We start from the raw sequence: 21,798 nt of genomic DNA, 5'->3' as shown, positions 1-21,798 counted from the left end.
ACAATAGCAACTTTCTGGAAGATCACAAATTAGATCAAACCGTGGGAACACGAAACAGTACAAAATTATTACATTTACTGAGTACAGAAAAGGGCTGTGGCTTCTGGTAAAGAGAATGCTTTCATAGTTCTTTTTTGTGAAGACTGAATGTTTATTCCTTCCTTAATGAAAAAAACCAACCCAAAAAAGCCCCAAAAAGACAAACAACTTCTGCAAGTTGAATCACTGCTCTGGAATTAATGTTAATGTCACTTGGTCACTGCTGTCCTGAGAGAAAATGTGGCATGTCCAGACAATGTAGTTGAAAGAGCAGCAAATTGCTACCATGCCACTAGGCTGAACTAGGCTCGTTTTTTTAGTTATTTTTAACTTAAAGTGATTTTTTTTTACATTTTTTTTTGTTTATTTTTTAGTATAAATAAAAGAAGCTTTTTAACAAATGAGAAGGAAAGTTGTTTTAATTTTTTTCTGAGAAAATGAGCTGGAATGTGAAACTCAGCTAAATAACCTTCTCTGAAGTAGCAAAAGATAAATTAAAAATAGAAATAACCATTAGCTATTTCCTCTTTCTTAAAGCCTGCTGACTCTTTCAGTGCTACTCTGTGTTTGAGAATTGAATATCACACAGCTCAAGGCACATATAAAAGATTTGCTTCATTTCCTTGTCAATATACAAGATAGATCATAGAAGTCCATCCCTTCCTAATGCTGGTAGCTTTGTGGTGACAGAAGCTAATGCCAGCCCTACAGTAAAATACAGATTCTGAACATAAATTTGAGAAGATGCAGGCCTGTGACTTTAAATTAGCAGGCCACTGGAGAAATAAAATAAGTTTATCTTCTTCCTCTTAGAAGATCAAGTCCTTCTACTACATGAAATATAGGGTGAACAATATAATATGGGCACTTCAGGAAGCCATGTCACTTGGTTGTGTGATGGATTTAATCTCGTTTCATTCGCACTACCCCAGCTATCTCACTGCTAGATGTTTTGCATGAAAGCTTCAGCTATTGTTGCCTTAGACCTTGCACAACAATGTCTTGACCTTACCTGAACTCCTTAACAGATTTCCTGAAGGTTATGATATGCTCTGGAAAGGTGCACCTGTGGTTGGTGAGGCTGCATGCAACAGCAGTGCCTGGTGCCATCTAGTGAGGAGCTTCTGAATGCTCGCTGCAAACTAAGATTGATCATGTGTTTTTCAGAAAATAGTCATTATTACAGTCCTGAGAACACAGGAATAAAGTGACATGCTAATATGTTCAACAACCAAGCCTGCACAGACTTCAGCATTTTTTCTCCCAGATAACCTGTCTTTACAGAGGTAGCAATAGCTGTGTTTTGCTCCATGTAGTTGTATTTTCTATCATTCCACAGATTGTTTTGACCTGCTTTTCTCAGATGGAATTGCAAAAATGTTTGAATCTTGCAGAAACAAAACTCTGAGCTGCTGAGGTGAAGAAAACCATTCAAACTACATTTTCAATGTACAGCATAATGATGCATGGTGTAGAAATATACCAGTGTCTTCTGCATCATGGTAGATGTGCTCATCAGTGGCTAAAGTTGTACCCAGGGAAGCTTTGAAAGTGAGGTGTTCTAAATTGGCTTTATTCCTGTAACTACTGAGAAGTGTGGGTAAACAAAAATTTTCATCTTAGTATAGCTGACTGGAAAGGAAGACTATATGTGTATCTCTGCCATATAGAGATTATGCAAAAATAGCCAGTTCAGACCCATCGGGTCATAACTTCTTTTGGAATTGGTTCTGCAAATTAGTCAGAGAGTATTATGCAGCAGGCTTTCTGAGAGCTGTCTGTACTGGGGCCACCAGAAGCAGTTGCTGTCTCAAACTCAACCAGTAGAGCTGCGACACTAAGATGCTCCATGTGGTCTGCTTTTCTCTGTGCACCACGTGGAGCTGGAACCCCAAACCCTTCCCTTATATAGTTCCCTCTAATATGTTCAATCTATAAACTCCTACACTTATGCTCTAGGAGAAATGCCCATCCCAGTCTGAGTCAGTGTGCTGCAACGGGGTTCTTTAGGCAGTTCCTTGAAGCTGATGTTTTTGGGGGTGAGGGGAGCACTAAGGTCATACATTTTTCAGTTAGGCTCAACAGTTTCTCTGCTATGCCTACCTCCATGCATGGTGCTCTAAGAGAATTGCAAATTCCCTACATTTACAACCCTTTCTCCACATTTTGTCAGCATTACATTTCAAAGCTTTTCTTTTTCTTTCCTGTGTGCCTGCAGGGATGCCTTTTCCTGGGTTAACACTTTTAATCAGCTCATTTTCCTTATAACCAATTTTATTCCCTGGTGAGTTGCTCTATGTTCCACTTGCTGGTCTCACTATAGAAGGACTCCATCAAGGTCATTGCCGTAACATCCTTTTCCCATTTGTTCCTCCTGGGACCATTTCAGGCTGAGTCCTCTTAGGAAAAGTCCCAGCTCCCACTTGTCTGTCACAGTCAGATCACCCTTCCCGCAGGAAGTGAACTTGTCCTTTCACCAGTGACCTTTTTAAAATGTCAGGGAATTAACCTCGTTTCTTCTTGTCCACTATTAAATAAATTATGGGCTGGAAGGATTGTTTTCGCGTGGGGAACACTGAATCATCACATGCCATATACCAGAAGCAGTTGCAAAATGGGAGTCTGTAATGAAATGTGGAGAAGTGGGCTCAGTGACAGTGAAGCTCTGCAGTAGCTCTTCTGTCTCCTCTTTATTGCAAATAAATAGTTTTCTCCTTTCTTCGTGTCTCCATGCTGGTAGGTGGGTTTCTTAGCAGTTCATGACAATGTACTTGTATTTAAAAACCTTTTGTAGCAGATATTGTCATTTATTGTATCTTTATTTGTGTAGCACCTCAAACAATTGGTCACTTTCAAAATTAGTGCACCCTCCTCTGCCAGTTTTGTTTCCACACTGTAAATTTAGCAGTAAATTAGAAAGAAGAAAGTATTGCAACATGACATCTCTTTCACTTGACTGATCCTGAAAGAACTGGAAATTAAGGTTCAAGCTGCAAAACATGAACATTCAACACAGATTTAAAAGTCTGATCAGGATCTTCTGAAGTCCACGGGGACTTAATTTCAAAATGCAGCTATTAAATTCAGTTACAACCTGAACAGCATTTTCTTTCATGCACGTCACTGGACAAGTGACAATGTATATGCAACATTGCAAATATTTTCTGGGAAGATTTCCTTCAGGCTTCCTAAATTTCTGACCTTTGCTCCTCTCTGTAAATAGCTTTAGCACATGGCTGGGTCAGCCACACAAATTGTGCGAGACCTCTTCCAGTCAGCTGAAGTCACATGAAGAGCAAGACAGGGACAGCCTATTTAGCAGTGTATCCTGACATTGGGAGCTTTCCAAGTCATCGAAAAAGTCGTGAAAGTTTTGTATAAGAACAAAGAAAAAATGTCTTTTCAGTCTTCAAGATACTCCATCAGCCCACTTTTTCCTTTTCATATGCTTCCTCCAACATTCTGGCCATAGCATGTCATGCACCCTTAGATAAGCTTCTCAACACTGGCCTGAAAATCCAGTGGTGCATGCTATGGGGAAATCATGCCATGTTCTGCGTTCAGGAAGAGTTCCAGTTTAACCCAGAAAAATGGAAAGCCTCTGCCAGAGAGTACCATAGGCCAGAGCACATTTCTGCAGTGCTTTATAGTTTAAGAAAAAGGAACACCAGAAGAAGTACTTTGGGAGTTGTCTAAAATATGACAGGGCTAGCATGTTTCCTTAGGCTTGCTTTTTTTGTTTGTTTGGGTGGGGGATGACTGGGGCTTTTTGTTTGTTGGTTTGGTTTTTACCTGGAAATTTAATCCAGACTGTGGAGAACAGCCCACACAGACACATTTTCACGGCTTTGGAGAATTTTGTAGGATTTCTGACCCTCCAGGAGCACAAGCAGAGCAGTACTGTTCCTGGTGTATTTCACACAGGGGAATTCAGGACTCTAATAATTGAGTCATGCTTTCTTTGACTAAACCTTTCAAATTGATTGTCTTTGCTTAAATCTCCTCGATGACCTTTGCAGAAGAGAGAATGTCCTTAGGTCATTTGCTAATGAAAAAGGGACATACTTGTTCAACAAAAGATGTAACATAAAGAAAGCAGAGTAAAAGCTGGCAAGTCTGAGTTAATGAAGGTTAACAAAGTTATTTCAGTTAACAAGCCAGGGTACTAGTTGGCTGAAGAATTACACAAACATTGTCATGATATTAAGTACTTACCCAGCTCTGATTCTAGCCTCATGCTAAACTGGTCCCAGAAGGATCATTATTTTGTCTTCTTTGCAAATGATATTAAATAACCCCTTCAGCAATCGACTGAACAGATAATTGCCAGGAAACCATGGGAAGGGGCACTGGCGTTGCCCAGATCTCTTCCTTGTATTCCATTCCTTGTTTACTTTTTGCTCCACACCAGTTAGGAAGATGGACTGAAAGTGGGAGAGTGATGTTTGATGTCGAAATTAGAGAGTTAAGCATGTTAAATGTAATGTCAGCATTGAAGTATTGCAGATCTGCACAGCTCCTGAAGAAAGTCAGGAACAGATTTGACAATTCTGTATAGTCAACATTTTATCAGAATTGACAATAAAATGTTTTACACACATTCTGCCTGCATCTTGCTGCCCTCAAAATGGGGATAGATGGACACGACAGAGGTGGTTTGCATATCTCAGGTGGATGAGCAGCTTTTGTAATTTATTTGACTTCTTTTGGCTTTCAGATACTTCAGAAATGAAGCTGCATTTTCAATGTACAGGACCCATGCTTTCCTTTCTTGTGGAAGTGACTGAAACATTTGTTTTCAGAACCTCTCAAAATTAAATTGAAACTGGACCCAACTCAAGCCTCTTCAATTGAATTTTATTCATCTTTCTGTGTCCTTCGCAAGTGTATAATAAACATTTTCATGATTTTTTTTTTTTAAAGGTTCCTGTCTAGATTTGGGGGTACATACCTAGTAATGCACATGAGCAGGCTTGATTTAGAAGTAGGGATGGTGTATAAATTTGGGCTTCGTTGTAAGCAGAAGAGATTCTCTTTCACACTGGGAGCTCAAACACTTAAATCCATCGTGTCCTTTGGCGATGTTCCTAAACCATCAGTTTTGTCAAATGAATCATGCCAGTATAGCAAACAATCCATCCTGTAGGAGATCCATCATAGTGGCTTGTCTCAAGGAACTCCATGTAATTAATTCTTCCTGTTGTCTCGTTCCTAGTTTTCTTGCAAGAAAAAAAATAATTGCATTGAGTTTTGTACTTTGTTTTACTATGTCATCTTCTCAATGTGGACTCATTTGATATAATACAATAAGATTCAAAATATAAAACCTACTCCAACTGTTGTGGCAACCATTTTCCACAAAAGCAGTGTGAAAGATTGATTTGTTTTTAAAACTAGAAGTAAGCTTTGTTTCAGTCATGTCTGTTTTCAGGCTTGCGATATCAAGGCATAGCAGCATAGATAAGGCAGGCATAGATAAGTGTTAACTACAGATAGATGCTTGACAATTAAGTTTTTAAAGTGTGTTAGAAATGTTCCTGTCCTTTAGTATAAGAATAAAATAAATTTTGCCTAATATCAGTAAGGCATTGTTCAGTATCTTTACTACAACTCGTGAATACAAATAAGTCAGGGTATCTTCAGGTTCATTTCTTCAAGTCTTTCTTCACTCCTTCCACCTCAGTGGCATTCAATGAACTTGAACTTTTATCATTCTTGGACAAGGATTGCATTCATCTCCTAACCTTATTTCCAGGCATGGGCGAGACTGTAAGTATTGTAAAATAAAACAAGGTGCTATTTTTAATCAGCTTTTTTATATAGATGTATATCTGTTTGTTCATGTTTTGCTGTAATTCTTGTTTTGTGAGATATTGATGCTGTTGCAGACTGGTCTGTGAAAAAACTAATTGCCTTTTAAAAATACTTTAATTAGAATTGGATTAATTAGAAAGTCTTAGTAAATGGTGCTTTGCACCATTGAAGCCTGTTTCTCCAGAAAAGATTGCAGCGATTTACTACTAGTGTCATTAGTGCACTGAGCACTGTAGAGCATGCAAAACACATGTGCCTTCAATGACACCATGTCTGGAATGGCTTTCAAACACTTTGGTTCACAGATCTCAGACATACTGTCACAACCCATTGCTTAAACCACCATTGTGTCATTTCAGAATGATTTTTTCCCTTGTTGAGCCTTGTGATGTTGGCAGTCAACAGGGGATTATTTTTAAACAATGTTTGAAGTGGCCTGAAGAGTTGAACCAGTGCTGGAAGGGAGAATGACAAGGGAGCCCTGCATGCAAGTCTTCAACCTGTGTGGGTGCATGCATGTCTATTCATTTTCAGGCTCCACTGATAAGAAGAAATTTCATCCCCACAGACACAGAAATTCCTGCCATTAAATATCAGACTGTATTTGTAAGAAATACGACCATTACGCATATTTTACTTCCTTGGAGCATAATTGCTTGTGTTGTAGGTCACTGAGAATCACTCTTTGAGAAGCCTTATTCCAAAAAGTCCACTTTTTTTATGAAATAGCAGTGAATATTCAGGTAGTGAATTCAAGTGTTGATTTCCACTTACTGATTTTATCATGCATAATGCAGTCGCTGCTGCAGGAGTTTCTCTGCATGGTGTTTCCAGATGATGTTCATCAAAAGATTCTTTACAAGAGATTGACTCCATTGCAGCAGTGATAACTTATACAACTTCATATATCACACCTGTTTCTAAATAAATGCTTTTTTTCTTCTTTTTTCTTTTTTTTTAATCAGGGCCAGCCAGGACTCCTGGGATCACAGGGATTCACTGGACCACCAGGATTGATGGGGATCCCAGGACTGCAAGGTCCCAAAGGTCACAAAGGTGAAAGAGGACAACCAGGAATAAGTGGACCCAAAGGAGAAGTGGTAACTTTTGAAAATCTGTTGTTTTAGCTAATGAGCAAAATATTGGGCAGAACATTGTTTTAATTGTACTGTTTCACTCCAGGGGCAAAGAGGAGTCACTGGATTCCCTGGGGCAGATGGCATTCCTGTAAGTAGCCAGTTACCTCATCTTTAAGAAATCACCAACTGCAAATACTGCAAGCTAGTTTCAAGCCTTTGTACTTTAATTAAAATCTATGGGCTAAATTCTGCATCAGCCACGTACACACTTTTAAGCTAAGGGCATTTGTTGAAGTGAGTGGAACTGAAGACGCACAAGAGAGCAGAACCTGTGCTGATAATTAAAGTCCATTTTCTTTGTCCTCTGGAGAAATCCCCTTGTAAAAGGGAACAAGAAAGGACAGAAATTTCCTGTGTCTCTAGAGGTTACTCAGCTAAGTATGTTCTTTTGTAGGAAAGAGCTCTGAGATAAGTAGTTCACATCCCTTAAGCTTGTGAACGAAGGACACCAGTGGGTCATTCCTTAATTATTTCAGAGGTGCAAAGCATGAAGAAAAACCAATGATTTTTAAGAATACATTGTTATTTGTTTTATAGCCCATATGACATGCTTCAGGTAGTCTTAAAAAACTTACTGAACACTAAGCAGTGTCAAACTTTGAGCAAATTGACCAGATCCATGAAACTGAAACACTCAAAGAGGAAAACTGGGTAAAGTTCACAGCACAGCATTTTCCCAGCTTACAGTCCTTTACATCTTGTGTCATAAAATAACAAAGAAATCTGAGTCACTGGAATCCCTGGACAGAGTTCCCAGGCTTGGGTTTCCTTTGTAGTGCTCCCTGACACCAGGGCCCCACTCTGCAGCCCACGCATCCACATCCACTCTGCTTTCACCCTTCTTTGTTTCCAGAAGAGCTCCCTATCGAGTTTCAGGGCTTTCTCTCTCACACTCTTCCTCCTCTCTCTCTTTTTCACTCTTAAAGGAAAAGCAGAAGAACCTCTTTCCTATTCCTATTAACACTCCTGCAGCCAAGAATCTTGTTCATCTCACTACATCATACCGAGTTGTTTCCAAGCACTCTGGTGTCCTGGAAAGGAGAGTGAATCCCTCCCCTGTGAAACTCTGTGTTGCTGTAGCTGGACCTCTTCTCTTACCTGAGCAAGTTTTCATTTTTAGCCCTGCCTTCCCGACCTCTGCACATTGCATTGAGAGGGATAAATACCTTCAGACAGTGCTTGAACCTGCATGCTCCTTGTGTCCTATCCACAAGGTCCCTTGCCCTTCCCACTCACTTGCGTTCTCCAAACAGTTTCCTTGGGCCTAGGCTTAACACTGACCATCAGAAGGCAAGTAGATAGATGCATGTACAAACTGTAATGGCACAGTTCTAGGATGTGGGGCTGGAGGCCAAGAGAGCGTAGTGGCAAGCCTGAATCTCTTCTGGAGTGAGGAATGCCAGTACCTGATGGAGTTAGGTAAGGACATGGACAAATTTCTTTTTCTTCTAAGCAAGGGAGCGGAAGCAAAGAGAAAACTCTTGCTCTATAGAGAGAGATGAGAAATGGTATGTTATGTTGTTTCTGGGTTTTCTGGCTGAGTCCACTGGAAGAAAGAGCTGTTCATGGGCAGGTTTTCTTCTCAGCAGCCTCATTTCAAAGCAGAAACAACAGCAATTAAGGTGAATGTAGGTACAGCAATGGAAATCCAGTTCAAGACAGAAGTAACTTTTCAGAGGCTTCATGTGCATGTTCTGCAGTTTCCCTGGCTCCCTTGCTTTGAACCGTGCTGTTTTCTTCCGTACTTAGAAGTCTCATCACAACACTCAACCTAGCTCAAAAATAATCGCTGACTTTTTTCCCAGCATGAAATCTGTTCAAACCCAGGGAGCCTTTCTTCCCTCTCTTCCAGTTTGAAGCACTGAAATGCTTAACAATCCCAGTTCCTGGTGGCTCCCTGTGCAGCAGCCTCATCTGGCTTAGTTCTCTGCCTAACAGAGCCTGCATTGAACATAGCTTTCTTACCCTTGCTGAAAGGTCCTTGACTACTCATTTTTTCATGCTGTCTGGGGCATCTGGTTCAAGCTGCAGCTATATTAAAAAAAGACACTGTCTGTTTCTGTCTTTGAAAATCATAGTTTCCCATGGATCCAAGCCTTGGGCTTAATGTGAGAATGTCTAAATACTGTGCGACTACAGGAAGAGGAAAACTAGAAACAGATGGATAGATAAACACTATTATTTTTTCCTCAACAGGGTCATCCAGGGCAGCCAGGATCAAGGGGGAAACCAGGTCATGATGGCTGTAATGGGACAGTAGGTGACCCTGGTGACTCAGGAACTCCTGGATTCTCTGGTTTCCCTGGCACCATTGTAAGTTGCTGGCAGTAAGTGAGTACCTAAAGCTAAGATCCTGGCTGAAGTGAGTTTCATTCATGTGTTTGTTGGAAGTGAATGGGACATCTCTTCACAGAGCTCCCTTTGGGCCCAGCAGAGCATCCATGCAGACTTACTGTGGACACTCTGCACTGTGCTTAGCTATTAAATTGCAGCCAGGGCTCTGCCCACAGCTGTATCTGTCATGCAGGTCGTGTGGGGAGATGGCTTCAAGAAAACCTGTACAGCTTTATCGAACAGCAGTAAAAGAATATTAAACAATTCCCGATTAAAATAACCTTTTTCTTCCCTGCCACATGGCCAAAGTATTGGCTTTCCATGGCATGATATGTAAGATCATGCTGAGGTGAGCAGTGGGGCTCCTTGCATGTACCAGGACATGTGTCAGCCCTGGGGAGCTGCAGCTGCTGTTTTAGGAAGTGCTACCGCGTAACACTACTCCCAGGCAATGGGAATTTCTTCCCCCTGGAATCAGAAATTCATTCTTCTATGTACTGTGTGAGTTTACACTTTGTTTTTAAACCATGAATTTCCAGAACTAGGCAGAGTCTCTGCCTCTAAACAGCGGTGTGGAAATTCCAACAAATATTTTTCATTACTCTTAGCCATTTATGTGTTAATATATTATATGAAAACTTAATTCTGATTATGTTTTTGGTCACCTCCAGGGAGTGCAAGGGCCAAAGGGCCAGAAGGGGGAGCCCTACATACTGCCACCGGACATCGCAAGCCGATACCGGGTACGTCTGTAACTCCTGGGAGTTATTAACCATCAGTACAGTGTTTCAAGCAGATGATGGAGAGTTAATTTTTCTTACACTCTGATGGATGCATCCCAAGAGGCCCACTTCGATTCTGTGTAGGTTTTGTGAGGCAGTTTCTGCTTTCTCTGGTTACAGCCAAGGCTATCTGATATCCAGGGAAAAACAAACAAACAAACAAAAAAACCCCTCCACTCAGTTATTTGCAAGGAATTCCAGCCTACGGGTAGATTGCAGAGACACTGAGGATGTTGTAGTTCAAATATTACCCTCTTTATGCAATGACCATCTTGTGTCATTCATGGCAAAATAATTTCTTTGCCACAGTTTTGTCCATTGAATGATTCTATTTAATATTAACATCTTTTCTGTGTGGTCTTCATGCAGGAGTTGGGTTGACTTGGGATAAAATATGTTTCCATATATTATTTAGTTATTTAGAGAAGCCTGGCTATTCCTATGCGTGCTTTTACTGTATCTAGTCCATAAAACTTCCTTTTGTGATCACTTGTAGATTTTCTCATATGGTCTTGTATAATTTGAGGTATCAGATAAAAATAAGGGGTTACATATGCTCTTAGAGTATAAATTGCGAGAAATGTATGTAAAAAGCTACATCTGAGCTGTACTCATCACGGAAGGGATCTCTTGGCATCCTTCATGTATATTTTGTGCCAACAATGAGTGCCAAAATTGGATTTCTGTTGGCATATTTTTAAGTTGCCTGTATTTTTTAATGGAATCTTACTTGAATAAACTCTTTAAATGTGCACTTGCTAGTCATTAGGAATGATTAAGCAATGTTTAAGAATTGCTGTAGTAGTTAGCCAAGGGTGAATACTGACACCTGTATTCATTTCAGAAAGTACTTGGTTCCACATAATACTCTTGTTAACTAAACTCAAATTCACTAGGATGCTATTCAAAATGATTAAAGGTGTCTGGACTGAATACCACATTATTTATGCGTATTGGGATGTCTTTGCACTAGAACATTTTTTGATCCAATTTCCAAAAACATTTCAACATGTACTGCAGTTAAAATATGTGGTCACTGAAAACAGTATGTTCCAAATGCTTTTAGTGACTCAGAAGAGAATCAAAACGATTCGGTAATTCCCATGCAACTCATGAAAAATGAGTTTGTACATTTCAGCTAAGGTTATAACCCTAATTAAGCCATTGGTTAGATAGGATTTTTCAAAAAAGAATTGAACATGATCTGTTTTCCGATTCAGCCTTGTAATTTGGACCTTCAACTTCCCTAGCCAGCTTAATACCCTCCTACTGTATTGCTTGCAACTGTAGTACATATGGGAACTACAAAACCCATGTGGCCCACATTTGGTTATCTCAACACCTGTATTGAGAGCATCTGTATGTAATGGATTGTGTAGCATTCTATGCTATGGCTAGTTTTTTGGAATGAGAGAAAAATTGATGAGTGAGTAAAAGATTTTATTCAATTTTGTATGTATTATTTATTGCATTCTTTACTTTGTTTTATTAGGGGGAACCTGGGGATCCAGGGTTCAGTGGTTTTCAGGTAAGTAGTATTACAACAAATGTGATGTAGTGTCCATAATAACTGATATCAGAAAAACATTAATTGATGGTTGGATTATTTTTTTTTAATTTAAAGGGACCTCCAGGTACCCTGGGTATTCAAGGACCCATTGGCCCAAGAGGGGAGCGAGGAAGACCAGTAAGTACATTTAAAATAGGTTCTGTAGAAAATAAACCTAACAGAATAATTACCTCAGCAAGTTCCATGGTGTTTGATTGTAACCTAGCAAATGAATAGAAGAAAGATTATTCAGTGCTGTCCAGTTTGCATACCCCTACACTGAGTTATGAAAGATATCAGGACCACAATATGTTATTTTTTCTGCTCCTAAAGGATATCATAGAATCAAAGAATGGTCTGGATTGGAAGAGGCCTTAAAGATCATCTAGATCCAACCCCTCTGCATGGGCAAGGACACCTCCCACTACACCAGGTCACTCAAAGCCCCATCCAGGCTGGCCTTGAGCACTTTCAGGGAAGGGGCAGACATAGCATCCCTGGGCAGCCTGTTCCAGTCTCACCACTCTCACAGTCAAGAATTTCTTCCTGATGTATAACCTTTATCTCCCCTTTTCCAGTTTAAAACCATTACCCCTTGTCCTATAACTTTTTGCCCTGATAAAGTCCCTCCCTAGCTTTCCTGTGGGCCCCTCCAGGTACTGGAAGGCTGCTATAAGTTCTCCCTGGCACCTTCTCTTCTCCAGGCTGAACAACCCCAAGTCTCTCAGCCTATCTCCATAGGTGAGGTGCTGCAGCCCTCTGATCATTCTTGTGGCCCTCTGGACTTGCTCTAACAGCTCCATGTCCTTGTGTTGAGGACCCCAGAGCTGGACACAGTTCTCCAGGTGGGGTCTCATGAGAACAGAGCAGAGGGGAAGACTCACCTCTCTCGACCTGCTGACCATACCTCTCCTGATGCAGCCCAGGTTACAGTTGGCTTTCTGGGCTGTGAGCGCACATTGCCAATGCATGTTGAGTTTTTCATATGTATATTAGCTCTTCATGCTTCCTACAGGAGATTGGATAGATAATACTCTTTGTTAGTATTTAGAACACAATTTTATTTTTAAAGTATTTGTCAGTATTTTTTTCCAAAATCAACATTTACAGCATTGACATGACAACTGTTACAGGATAATTATTTGGGAAAGTTGTGTTCTCGCCATACAACATTTTCTACATATTTTATTGTCGTGGTTAATAGTTTTATGGGTGAGAAGCAGATGTTCAAATCCGATGTATTTCATTTTCTTCAGGCTTGCTTTATTTCCTGTAAGACAACTTTATAGCATTTGCTTTTTTATTTGTTGTTGTGTTTTTTTGAAATTCACTTCAGATCTGCTCTACATCACTGATTTGAAGGGGGAAAAAAAAATCAGGCCTTCTTACACACAGCCTCCACAGCTGTTTTCAGGGACACCTCCCTCCAAAGAAAAAAAAATAATAATCTGGGACTAAATCCACAGCATTCTAAGCTTTTCCAAAGTTAATTTTCTGCAGGGGTCTGTTTTATCATCTGACATAAGCTACACTTTGTCTTTCAATCCTAGTCCTCCTAAAGGCAAATTTCCTCAGTCGCTTCATTACTCTTTGTCTAGAGTGAACCCACAAAGTTCATGAGCTTCACACAGGAGCCCAGCCCAGAATGCTTCATGTTCCTGGTGCTCTGTCTTGGATGTTAGGAGTGCTATGAACCATACAATTTCTGAGCACGGTGACCACATCCCTCTGGTTGTCATCTTGGCAACATCTCTTCCTAGCACTCTTCCAGAGTGAATGGATCCCCACCATTTCCAGCTCTTAACAAAGTATGTCCAACTATATTTTCTATCTCTAAAGTTGTGACTCACCATTGGGAGGGACCTGAGAGCATTTCCCATTTCTAAGTTTGCATTGTCCCTCTTCTTTTAGTCCAAAATCCTGCACAAAGGCAAGCATGGCTCCCTAAATCCCTGCAAGGCCTCCAGGCAGCATGAAGCACAATGTGTCTGCCCAGTCGATCAGGCAGCAGCTCACAAACTACTTGACCAGCCAAAACTGATTCAAAAGTAATTTTTTCAGAACCAGTCTATTGTTCCTGCACACAAAAGTACATAGCAAGGCAGAGATGCCAACCAAGTTCAGGTCTTACCTGAATGTAACTATCTTTTCCTTGCAGGTAGGGCTTGATCTTGCCTAACCTACCTTTGCGGTTCAGTAGATGGATGATTCCATCTGCAGCTCTCTCCCTTTTCTATGCCTCTTGTTCACCATCTTCTTCTCTGAATAGCTCATGCTTCTTATTCACCCCACCTTTCCTGCATTTGACAGAGCTTTTCATGAGTAGAGCCCATTTGAGCTTGATAACTACCATAGCTGACTGAAGAAAGGCAGGTTGTGTCTCCAATGAATGGCTTTCCTGCTATTCTTCTTATAGGACTTCAGCAGCTTTTTTTCCTGTTACAGTTCCATTTCCCACCATCTTCCTTTGATTTCATTCTGTCCAATACCAAGTAGGTTATGGTAGTTCATATGGTAGTTCAGCTCCCCTTACAGTCAGATGCAGTACCAAGACACCAGTCCAATGAAGCACCTAAAGATGTGCTAAACTCCAGGTATGTTACTAAGTCAGAATCCTAAAGCAAAGTTCTTATTACTTGAAATAAAAATGGGATTTCATTTGTTCTAAACTGGGAGACTGTTACTCTGTTGGGAAGGGTTACAATGTGACTTAGGTGGTTATTTTTCAGAACAGTAGACACAGCTAATACAGTGAGGATAACATATTGAATGCTGAGGAATACACTGGCTTCTAAATATATTCTTATATTTCAGACATAAAGTAACTGACCTCTGCATGCACTGGTCAGAAAGCAACAAGTAACTTGCTCTCCCTTATTGTGTTTCCCCAGGGACCACCAGGGCCCCGAGGACCACAAGGACCACAAGTAAGTCTTTGTGTCAGAGTCATTTATGTTGATCTTGTGTCACTGAGGTTTATCCAAGACCCACTTGAAGGCAGTAAAATAGAGAACCACAGGCTGCACCAAAGACTGTGTAGCACAAGACCTTCTGTGTTGGCTGCATACCACAAGAAGTTAATCTTACACTGGGATCCCCTACCCTGAAAAGATTAAACCAGCTCTAGAGCCAGATTTAATTTGCCATAGTCACACTATCTTCCCATGAACAGAGAATCCTTGCAATCTTTGCAATATCCAATTATAGCTCAGAGGGAAAAATATATGAGTTCATTGTTCCAGCCCACTTAGGTATTTTTATTTAATATTCTGTGCTATTAAAAAACTTGCAAGAGAAATGCTTGATCTTTTCATGACATTACTCAGTGAATGACTCAAAGTCTGTTGTAAGAAGCACTGGTAGCACAAGATTTTAATTTGAGTTGTCTTTCTAAATGTTTAGGTCTATTAACATACTTTTTAAAATGCTTTGAGGTAAAGCTGCCATGTTACTTGATTGCAGTTCTTCAGTGGTGTCCTACAGACTTGAAAGCCTGAAAAGGCCTTTAAGCATGTTTAAATTGCAATTTTACATTAGAAAACTGAGTCGTACACTTACTAAGTCTTGACCTATTGTTTTTACAGGGCAACAGGGGCCTTGGATTCTATGGAGAAAAAGGTGAACAGGTAAAAGAAAACTAATGAATTAATATAATTACGAAAAGGACAGGCTGATGTTATTTGCTATGTATAAAGAAACCTATTTAAAATAGTGTCTGGATTTCCAATTGTTTTATGTAATTCTAAGACGAAAACAAGTGAGTGTAACTTTTAAAGTAATGATAACCTCCATAAGGAATGTATAGCTGAACTAACTTCTATATGTCTAGGTCTATCTGTGCCCTCATTTACACCAACACAGAAGTAACACTTCTGAAATTTTACAGCCATATGAAGTGATAATCATTGCCATCATACTGGAAACACACAGGGCAAGAGCAAGTATTGCTGTGTGTTAATCCCAGCATTAAAAAAAAATGTATCTTGCTATCAATTTATTCAGAAGTATAGAACCATATTCCTAGCTGGGGCAAATCTGTATTGCTCCTTTTGTTGCAGTTCCTCAGACCCTCTGCTGAGCCACAGCTTAATGAGGTATTATAACTGTTGATAAATGTACCCTTATGCTACCCCTACAGGGCCCCCCAGGTCCTCCAGGTCCACCTGGGCTTCCTACAAGAGAACTGATGGCTGCCCCTTCTGACAAACACAAGGTAACTACAGAGTATTTTGCCAAAATACACAAAGAACTAAGAGCTCTGCAGTACCAACACTAAAATATTGTACAAATGTGCTTTTACATATAAAACTTAACAGACTTTAGCATATAAAAATATAAATCTGCTACTTCCCCACAGCTTGGATCATGAAGTATTTATTGAAACTGCAGTGGCTAAAGTCATTCAGAAAGCACTTCTCACAGACTAGAGGTGCCTCAGGCAAACTTGTTCTTTTTGTTCTGGCCATCACTCACATCTTCTCATTTTACAAACAGAAGTAACTGCTGGGAAATTATTCAATGTCTTATTTTTCATAACAGTGAGTGGAATTATCTTCCTGTAAAAGAAGCTTATCTTTAGGGAAGCTATCTGAATTATTGTGTCTGTTTACATAAATGATCTATATGGAGCAGATATTTATACACTTAAAATTAAAGCGTGTTCATACATATTGGAGAAATCTTCAACAGCAAGATGTAGTTTATTCACATCTGTTGCTTCTTACTGGTAGCAGAGGTATTTACACCTTGTACCCAGATATTCTGTATCAGACACCAACCTCCAGACCAGTAGTTTTTCATCCCAGATTTGAAGTTCGAAGGTCCCTGTGGCTTATGAAATTTCTGCAGTAAGATAAGTAGATTGGTGTGATACTGAAAGATCTAAAAAAGTCTTTGACAATCTGTAGTCTGTATAAAGTAACACACATGTTGGGATTTCCTTGACTAAGCAGAGATGTCCATGTATGAGATACTTATCTGGAGTGCCTTTGTATTCAAAGGAGGTACTGTCAATATAGCAAGTAGAATTTAGGCCATAATTTGTCTCATCCTAACAGAAATTTTTACTTTTGATCAGATAATTCACAGAGTATCAGTAGATAAAACTGAGCATTTATTCATAGGCATTGCTTAGGCACTGACCAGCCAGGCAGCTACAACCTCAAGTGTTTGGGACTGCCAACGTGTCTGAATACTTTTTCTTTATTGTTAGGGTGAAAGAGGAGATCCTGGACAAAGAGGGGAAGCTGGAATTCCAGTAAGTCAAGTGGAGAAGAACAAAGACAATCATAATTTTGGAATTAATACTGGTGCATTCTTCGTAGAAATGCCATGGAACCACATAAGCAGAGGCATCAGTTGTGTCACTTCAGAAAACCTGAGCAACATGATGTGCAGTAACTCCACAGAACAACCAGTCATTCATTCTCTTGCTGGTTTAGCAAAATAAGGTTTTCCTTCACACACTTTTTAAAATTTTAGCTTTAACTATTAATAGATGCCTTTATTACTGCTGATCTGTTTTAAAATTCCACTTCATTAAATAAGTATATAGCAAAATTTTCTCATTCCTTTTCAGTCTGTTCTCCAGCACATGCAGGCTTTTGATCTCACTGTTTATTAAGTCTGTTGAGTAAGTGGACAGTAATCCCATGTGTTGCTGTATCATTTCAAGCTGTCAACTAGGCTTGACTGAATGTGGTTTAGTTAACTCACAGGCAAACTCTAAACTGTCTAAATATCTTTGCCATGGAGTGGTTCCTTTTTACTTCCCAGAGTGATTTAAAATACAGTCCTTACCAATTAGAGAGACTTCACTGAGCATTTTGCAGAGCTTTATTTTCTCAGATGGCCTGGTCAGCTTCTCCACAAGGTTATGGGAGAAGATTGCAGTGGGAGCCTTGGTGCCCTCTGTGTGTGAAGAACTAGACAGTTCTTCAACTGAGGGTCAAATTTTACACATGCATAATTCTGTTGACCTCATTAGGAAAACCATAGATTTTATGCTGATGTAGCAAAAGGGGATATGTGTTGTTGGTTTTATTTTTATAGTAGCACAGATAGCAGCATGCCTGTGTTTGCCAGATAGCTCTCTGAAGCTACAGTTTGGGCTTAATCTGAGTTGCTTAATTGATTGTATTGCTGAACAACTGCTTTGGCTCTTCTTCAGAGTTACAGCCACAGAAGAAACAGAGAAGGAGGATATGATAGGAGGGAAACCTTGTCCTCTCCCTGATTGCCTGCTCCTGCTATTGTTATGAAGCAAGCATGTTACACTTAATTTTAAGGACAACAGTTCTTTCACTTGTAGCTATTATTAGATCATCCATGTGTTACAATGATGTTTCCTTCCTGTTTAGCTCTCATAAAACAGTGTTATGATTTTTTTGCACGTAATGAAGAAATATGTTGAACTGACTTGTAATGTTTCCTAGGGTGTACTTCTCTATGCTCCTGAAAAAGGTGAAGAAGGAGTAATAGGCTTCCCAGGACAAAGGGTGAGTCACTCATGAAAGGCAAAACTCACCCAGCTGAATGTGCAAAACCAAGTTGAGAGTTTGCCTTCAGAAACAGATTAGCAAACTATAGAAATTATAGTTCCTCAGCCCACCAGGTTGTGGCCAGCTCTGCCCTGCCTGATACAGGAAAATTAAAAGGCCATTTTGAAATAGTAATGGGAGGAGGGCCCCATGGTACTCACAGGTATGCCTGTATCATCATTGGGAAACCTTGTGCATCCCCTAGAGCTGTGTGCACTGACCACAGCTCCTGTCCTGGTTGTCAGCACAGATTGTATTTCACGGTTCCCATCTTAGCTCTTTTCAGACCATGGTTAATAAACATGAGTTTGGCTCTGGTTATTTTTTACTCTAGAAAAACAGCTAATTTAAATATGGCTACCTTGTAGCATCTACGAATGCTTTTTTTGGGTCACTGTTTCTAAAGTGCAGTAAACAGTGCAGTAAAAGTAAACAGAGTGAGAACAATACTCAGCATACATTTTTAAAAAAAAAAGGTCATCCGTCTTTAAAACCTTCATGGTCATTTCACAATGTATTGATTAAGAGATAAAAACCAAATACCAGATTCAATAATGGGTTTTAATCAGTAGGGTGTTAGGATGTCATTTATTTTGCTAAATTTACTGTGCCTTCATAGGGACTGCCTGGCATCAGTGGTTTTCCAGGACTCAGTGGAGAAAGAGTGAGTATTTCATACAAGGCTGTTGTTTCTACCACATATGTAGACAATCTCTCTGAAAGTAAGCTGTAGAAGACAAATTCTGTCTGTAATTACATGAGCTGTAGTCTAACAAATATCAACTGGATTCATCCATCATTGCAATTATGGCTCAGCTATTTTTCTCATCAGTGAGAAAAAAAATACCCCTATAATTAAAGTTTGTCTTGTTTAAAACATGAACATGTTTTAAGGGCACTGTGGGGACGTGTCATTTCCATTGTTCTCATTACTGCAACCATGACTTCTATAATTGTCTTCCTACATGCAGAAACTTCCTTTTTTAAATAGCTTTCTGCAGTTGTGTTTGAGATATATGGCTATCTTGAATATACAAAATAAAAAGAGAAGGAAACTGATAAATATACCAGTTAAATCTCTGTCCCCATGGAAACACACCCAAATACTTTAAATAGCTTTTTGTTAGACAGAGAAGAGCTCATACTCTCTGTTTGATCTCAGAAAAAAGGGCTTCTTCAGTCAGCATTAAAAGTCACTTCCATGAGGTATTCTAATAGCTGTTGGATGCATAACTTTCCCATACTTCTCCATCCTTAGTTGTTTAAGGATTTATCCTGCCACCAAGACATAACAATAATAATGTAAAACACATGGGACATGAAAGTACATGAAATACATTAAAAAAAAAATAAATTGCCAAGTGACTTGATCCCATCACAAAGCCTAGAGGTGTGGAAGGGAATATGCTGTAAGTACACATGAAGAGACTGATGAAAAACCTGCTCAGGTCTGCTGGGTGACCTTAACATAGGTTGATGCTCCAGTCAGAAAAGGTTCGTGCCTTCCCCTGTAGAAGGTGGATCATGGCAATTCTTTTAGTGGAATGTACATTAGTTTGGACAGTGTTGTTGTACAAATTGTGTATGAAAGAGGACAACCTACTCAATGTGCTGTTCAGAAAGATCTCCTTTTTGTTGATTTTTGAGCAATTTCAGTCTTAAGCAGCAAAGAAGGATGCTTAGGTCCTGCCTGCACACATTAGCTGAAGTAGCAGTTAATTAGGAAGCTTCTGGCTTTACTTCTAGGCCAGCAGCTCCACCTAGTGTAAAGAGATTTTACACCTGATGCTCAAGAGGCTTATTTTCTGATGGTGATGTACAGTTGCCATCATGGCAAAGTCTCTGAAGCCTGCGGTCCATTTTGGGGCATCTTGCTGAGAGCTGTGGTATTTTTAGTGCTTCAGAACTGCAGGAGTAACTTACGGAGCGGGTTATTAACTTTCAAGTTCTGTGTAGGAGTTGTACCCACTGTGAAACCCAGGAGATGCTGAATTTAAAAAAAAACACAACAAAAAAAAAACACCAAAAAAACCCCTAGCTAATAATCTAACTGGTGTGAAATATACCAATCTACTGGTCTCAGTGAAGCAGTGTTAATTGATACCAGTTTATGATCTGGCTGCTGTTTTGTACTAAAAGCTCACTTTTTTACCACTAGTCTTTTTCCTAAGTATATATGAACATTATCTGTACATAAGAAAAGTGGTCAAAGAGCTGAGTATAGCACACAGAAGAGATCATCTCTTCTGTATCAGCATCACTGGAATCTGCACTTCAGTCTGTGCACCTCCAGCAGCTGAAATGCACTGTCATGTGATAGGATGCACTGTGTTTTACCACCCATTTTAATCCACATACTTTGGATTGGAAACTTTTAAAAGAATGAAGTGGGCAGGACCTTACATATTTTAACATATGCTGAGGTAAGGATGGAAAATTTTCTCTGGGATGTGGCATGCCCAGGGTTGGGAGAATTGGATGAAGGCACCTTCTGGACTGGTCCTGAGTTCTTTTTATTCAGCCAGAGAACCCCTCTTTGGCCAAACAGGCTCCAGATGCCTGGAACACAGCAAAAGGGACCTGTGCACTTCAGTGCTGTTTCGCTACTCACTGCTTGTATTCCAGTGAAAATATGTCTACCTGTAATGATTCACTCATTTACTCTTCTTGCAGCAGGTTGGTGTGTTCTGGTTGCTTGGCCCACATGTCTCAGGGTCACCTGGCACAGAGGGGTTCCCCTTTCTCCTCCCCCATCCTAGAACCTCCTTGGGTTATTGAGTGTAGGTGCTCCCTTCATCTGTACCACTGCCAGGAGTGACAGAGCCTGCAACACAACAGGTCCCTCTGGCCTTTGGTGGAAGTTGGGCTTGGTCCAAGAGATGGAACATCAAAACATGAGACTTAATGGTTTTACCCAAATCACTATGCCCCAGGGAGATGAACTGCTTAGCTCTGTTGCACAGTTTTCACACTAACAAATAACTTTATTATCTCTCTGATAAAGGAAAAGTCAATCATTTTTATGTGTATTTCAGGGTTTTCCAGGATTTGATGGTCCACCAGGTGGCTATGGTCCTAGGGGTGGCAAGGTACTGCTTTACTTTCATCTGCTAGAAGCAATAAGCCAGATGTCATTTTGCTTTCTTTTCTTTCCTGTCACATAAAATCCATTGTGTTTGTCGTCATTGCAGAACCAGTTGTGCGATTGTTTAACTTGAAATCTCAGAAATTTCTTTTCAAAGTTTGTTTATTTGTGTTTCATGGGCATGCCTTTCCATTTTTAAAGAAGTTCTCTAGAATAATGTACTTAGATGTGATATTTCAATCATTGTTGACAGGGGGAGCCAGGCGAGATGGGTCTTCCAGGACCAGTTTCCTATGTTCCTTCCCGCATCCCAAGGAAAGGTACATCTTCTTTGCCTAGATTGCATATCTCAGCTGTACTTTACTACCCTTTACATAGATCAAAACCACAAAATTCAGAGAATTAAACTCCTTAGAAACCTGTGGTTTGCTAAACTATCCAAGAAGGTATAATTGCCTTCCGAGAGAGTGGCCTAATCACTTTTTGCAGGTAAGTGGCTTCTTTGTCTCTCCTGCTG

The 21,798-nt window shown here is 40.0% G+C and overlaps 1 protein-coding gene across 1 annotated transcript in view; it reads left to right on the top strand.

Annotated features, from left to right (window-relative positions):
* COL4A2 (collagen, type IV, alpha 2) overlaps nt 1–21,798 on the top strand; it is a 140,979-nt gene that overhangs the window by 85,721 nt on the left and 33,460 nt on the right. Inside the window, exons 4-17 of the mRNA XM_009997970.1 lie at nt 6,819–6,953; nt 7,036–7,080; nt 9,189–9,305; nt 9,998–10,069; nt 11,601–11,636; nt 11,733–11,795; nt 14,549–14,584; nt 15,242–15,283; nt 15,796–15,870; nt 16,870–16,914; nt 18,092–18,154; nt 18,816–18,860; nt 21,232–21,285; nt 21,535–21,601. Of these exons, the coding sequence (XP_009996272.1) occupies nt 6,819–6,953; nt 7,036–7,080; nt 9,189–9,305; nt 9,998–10,069; nt 11,601–11,636; nt 11,733–11,795; nt 14,549–14,584; nt 15,242–15,283; nt 15,796–15,870; nt 16,870–16,914; nt 18,092–18,154; nt 18,816–18,860; nt 21,232–21,285; nt 21,535–21,601 (895 nt within the window). The remainder of the gene's footprint in view (nt 1–6,818; nt 6,954–7,035; nt 7,081–9,188; nt 9,306–9,997; nt 10,070–11,600; nt 11,637–11,732; nt 11,796–14,548; nt 14,585–15,241; nt 15,284–15,795; nt 15,871–16,869; nt 16,915–18,091; nt 18,155–18,815; nt 18,861–21,231; nt 21,286–21,534; nt 21,602–21,798) is intronic.

The sequence above is a fragment of the Chaetura pelagica genome, unplaced genomic scaffold (assembly GCF_000747805.2).
Source record: "Chaetura pelagica isolate M959 unplaced genomic scaffold, ChaPel_1.0 scaffold123, whole genome shotgun sequence".
Lineage (NCBI taxonomy): Eukaryota > Metazoa > Chordata > Aves > Apodiformes > Apodidae > Chaetura > Chaetura pelagica.
This window is presented reverse-complemented; position numbering and strand designations above follow the sequence as displayed.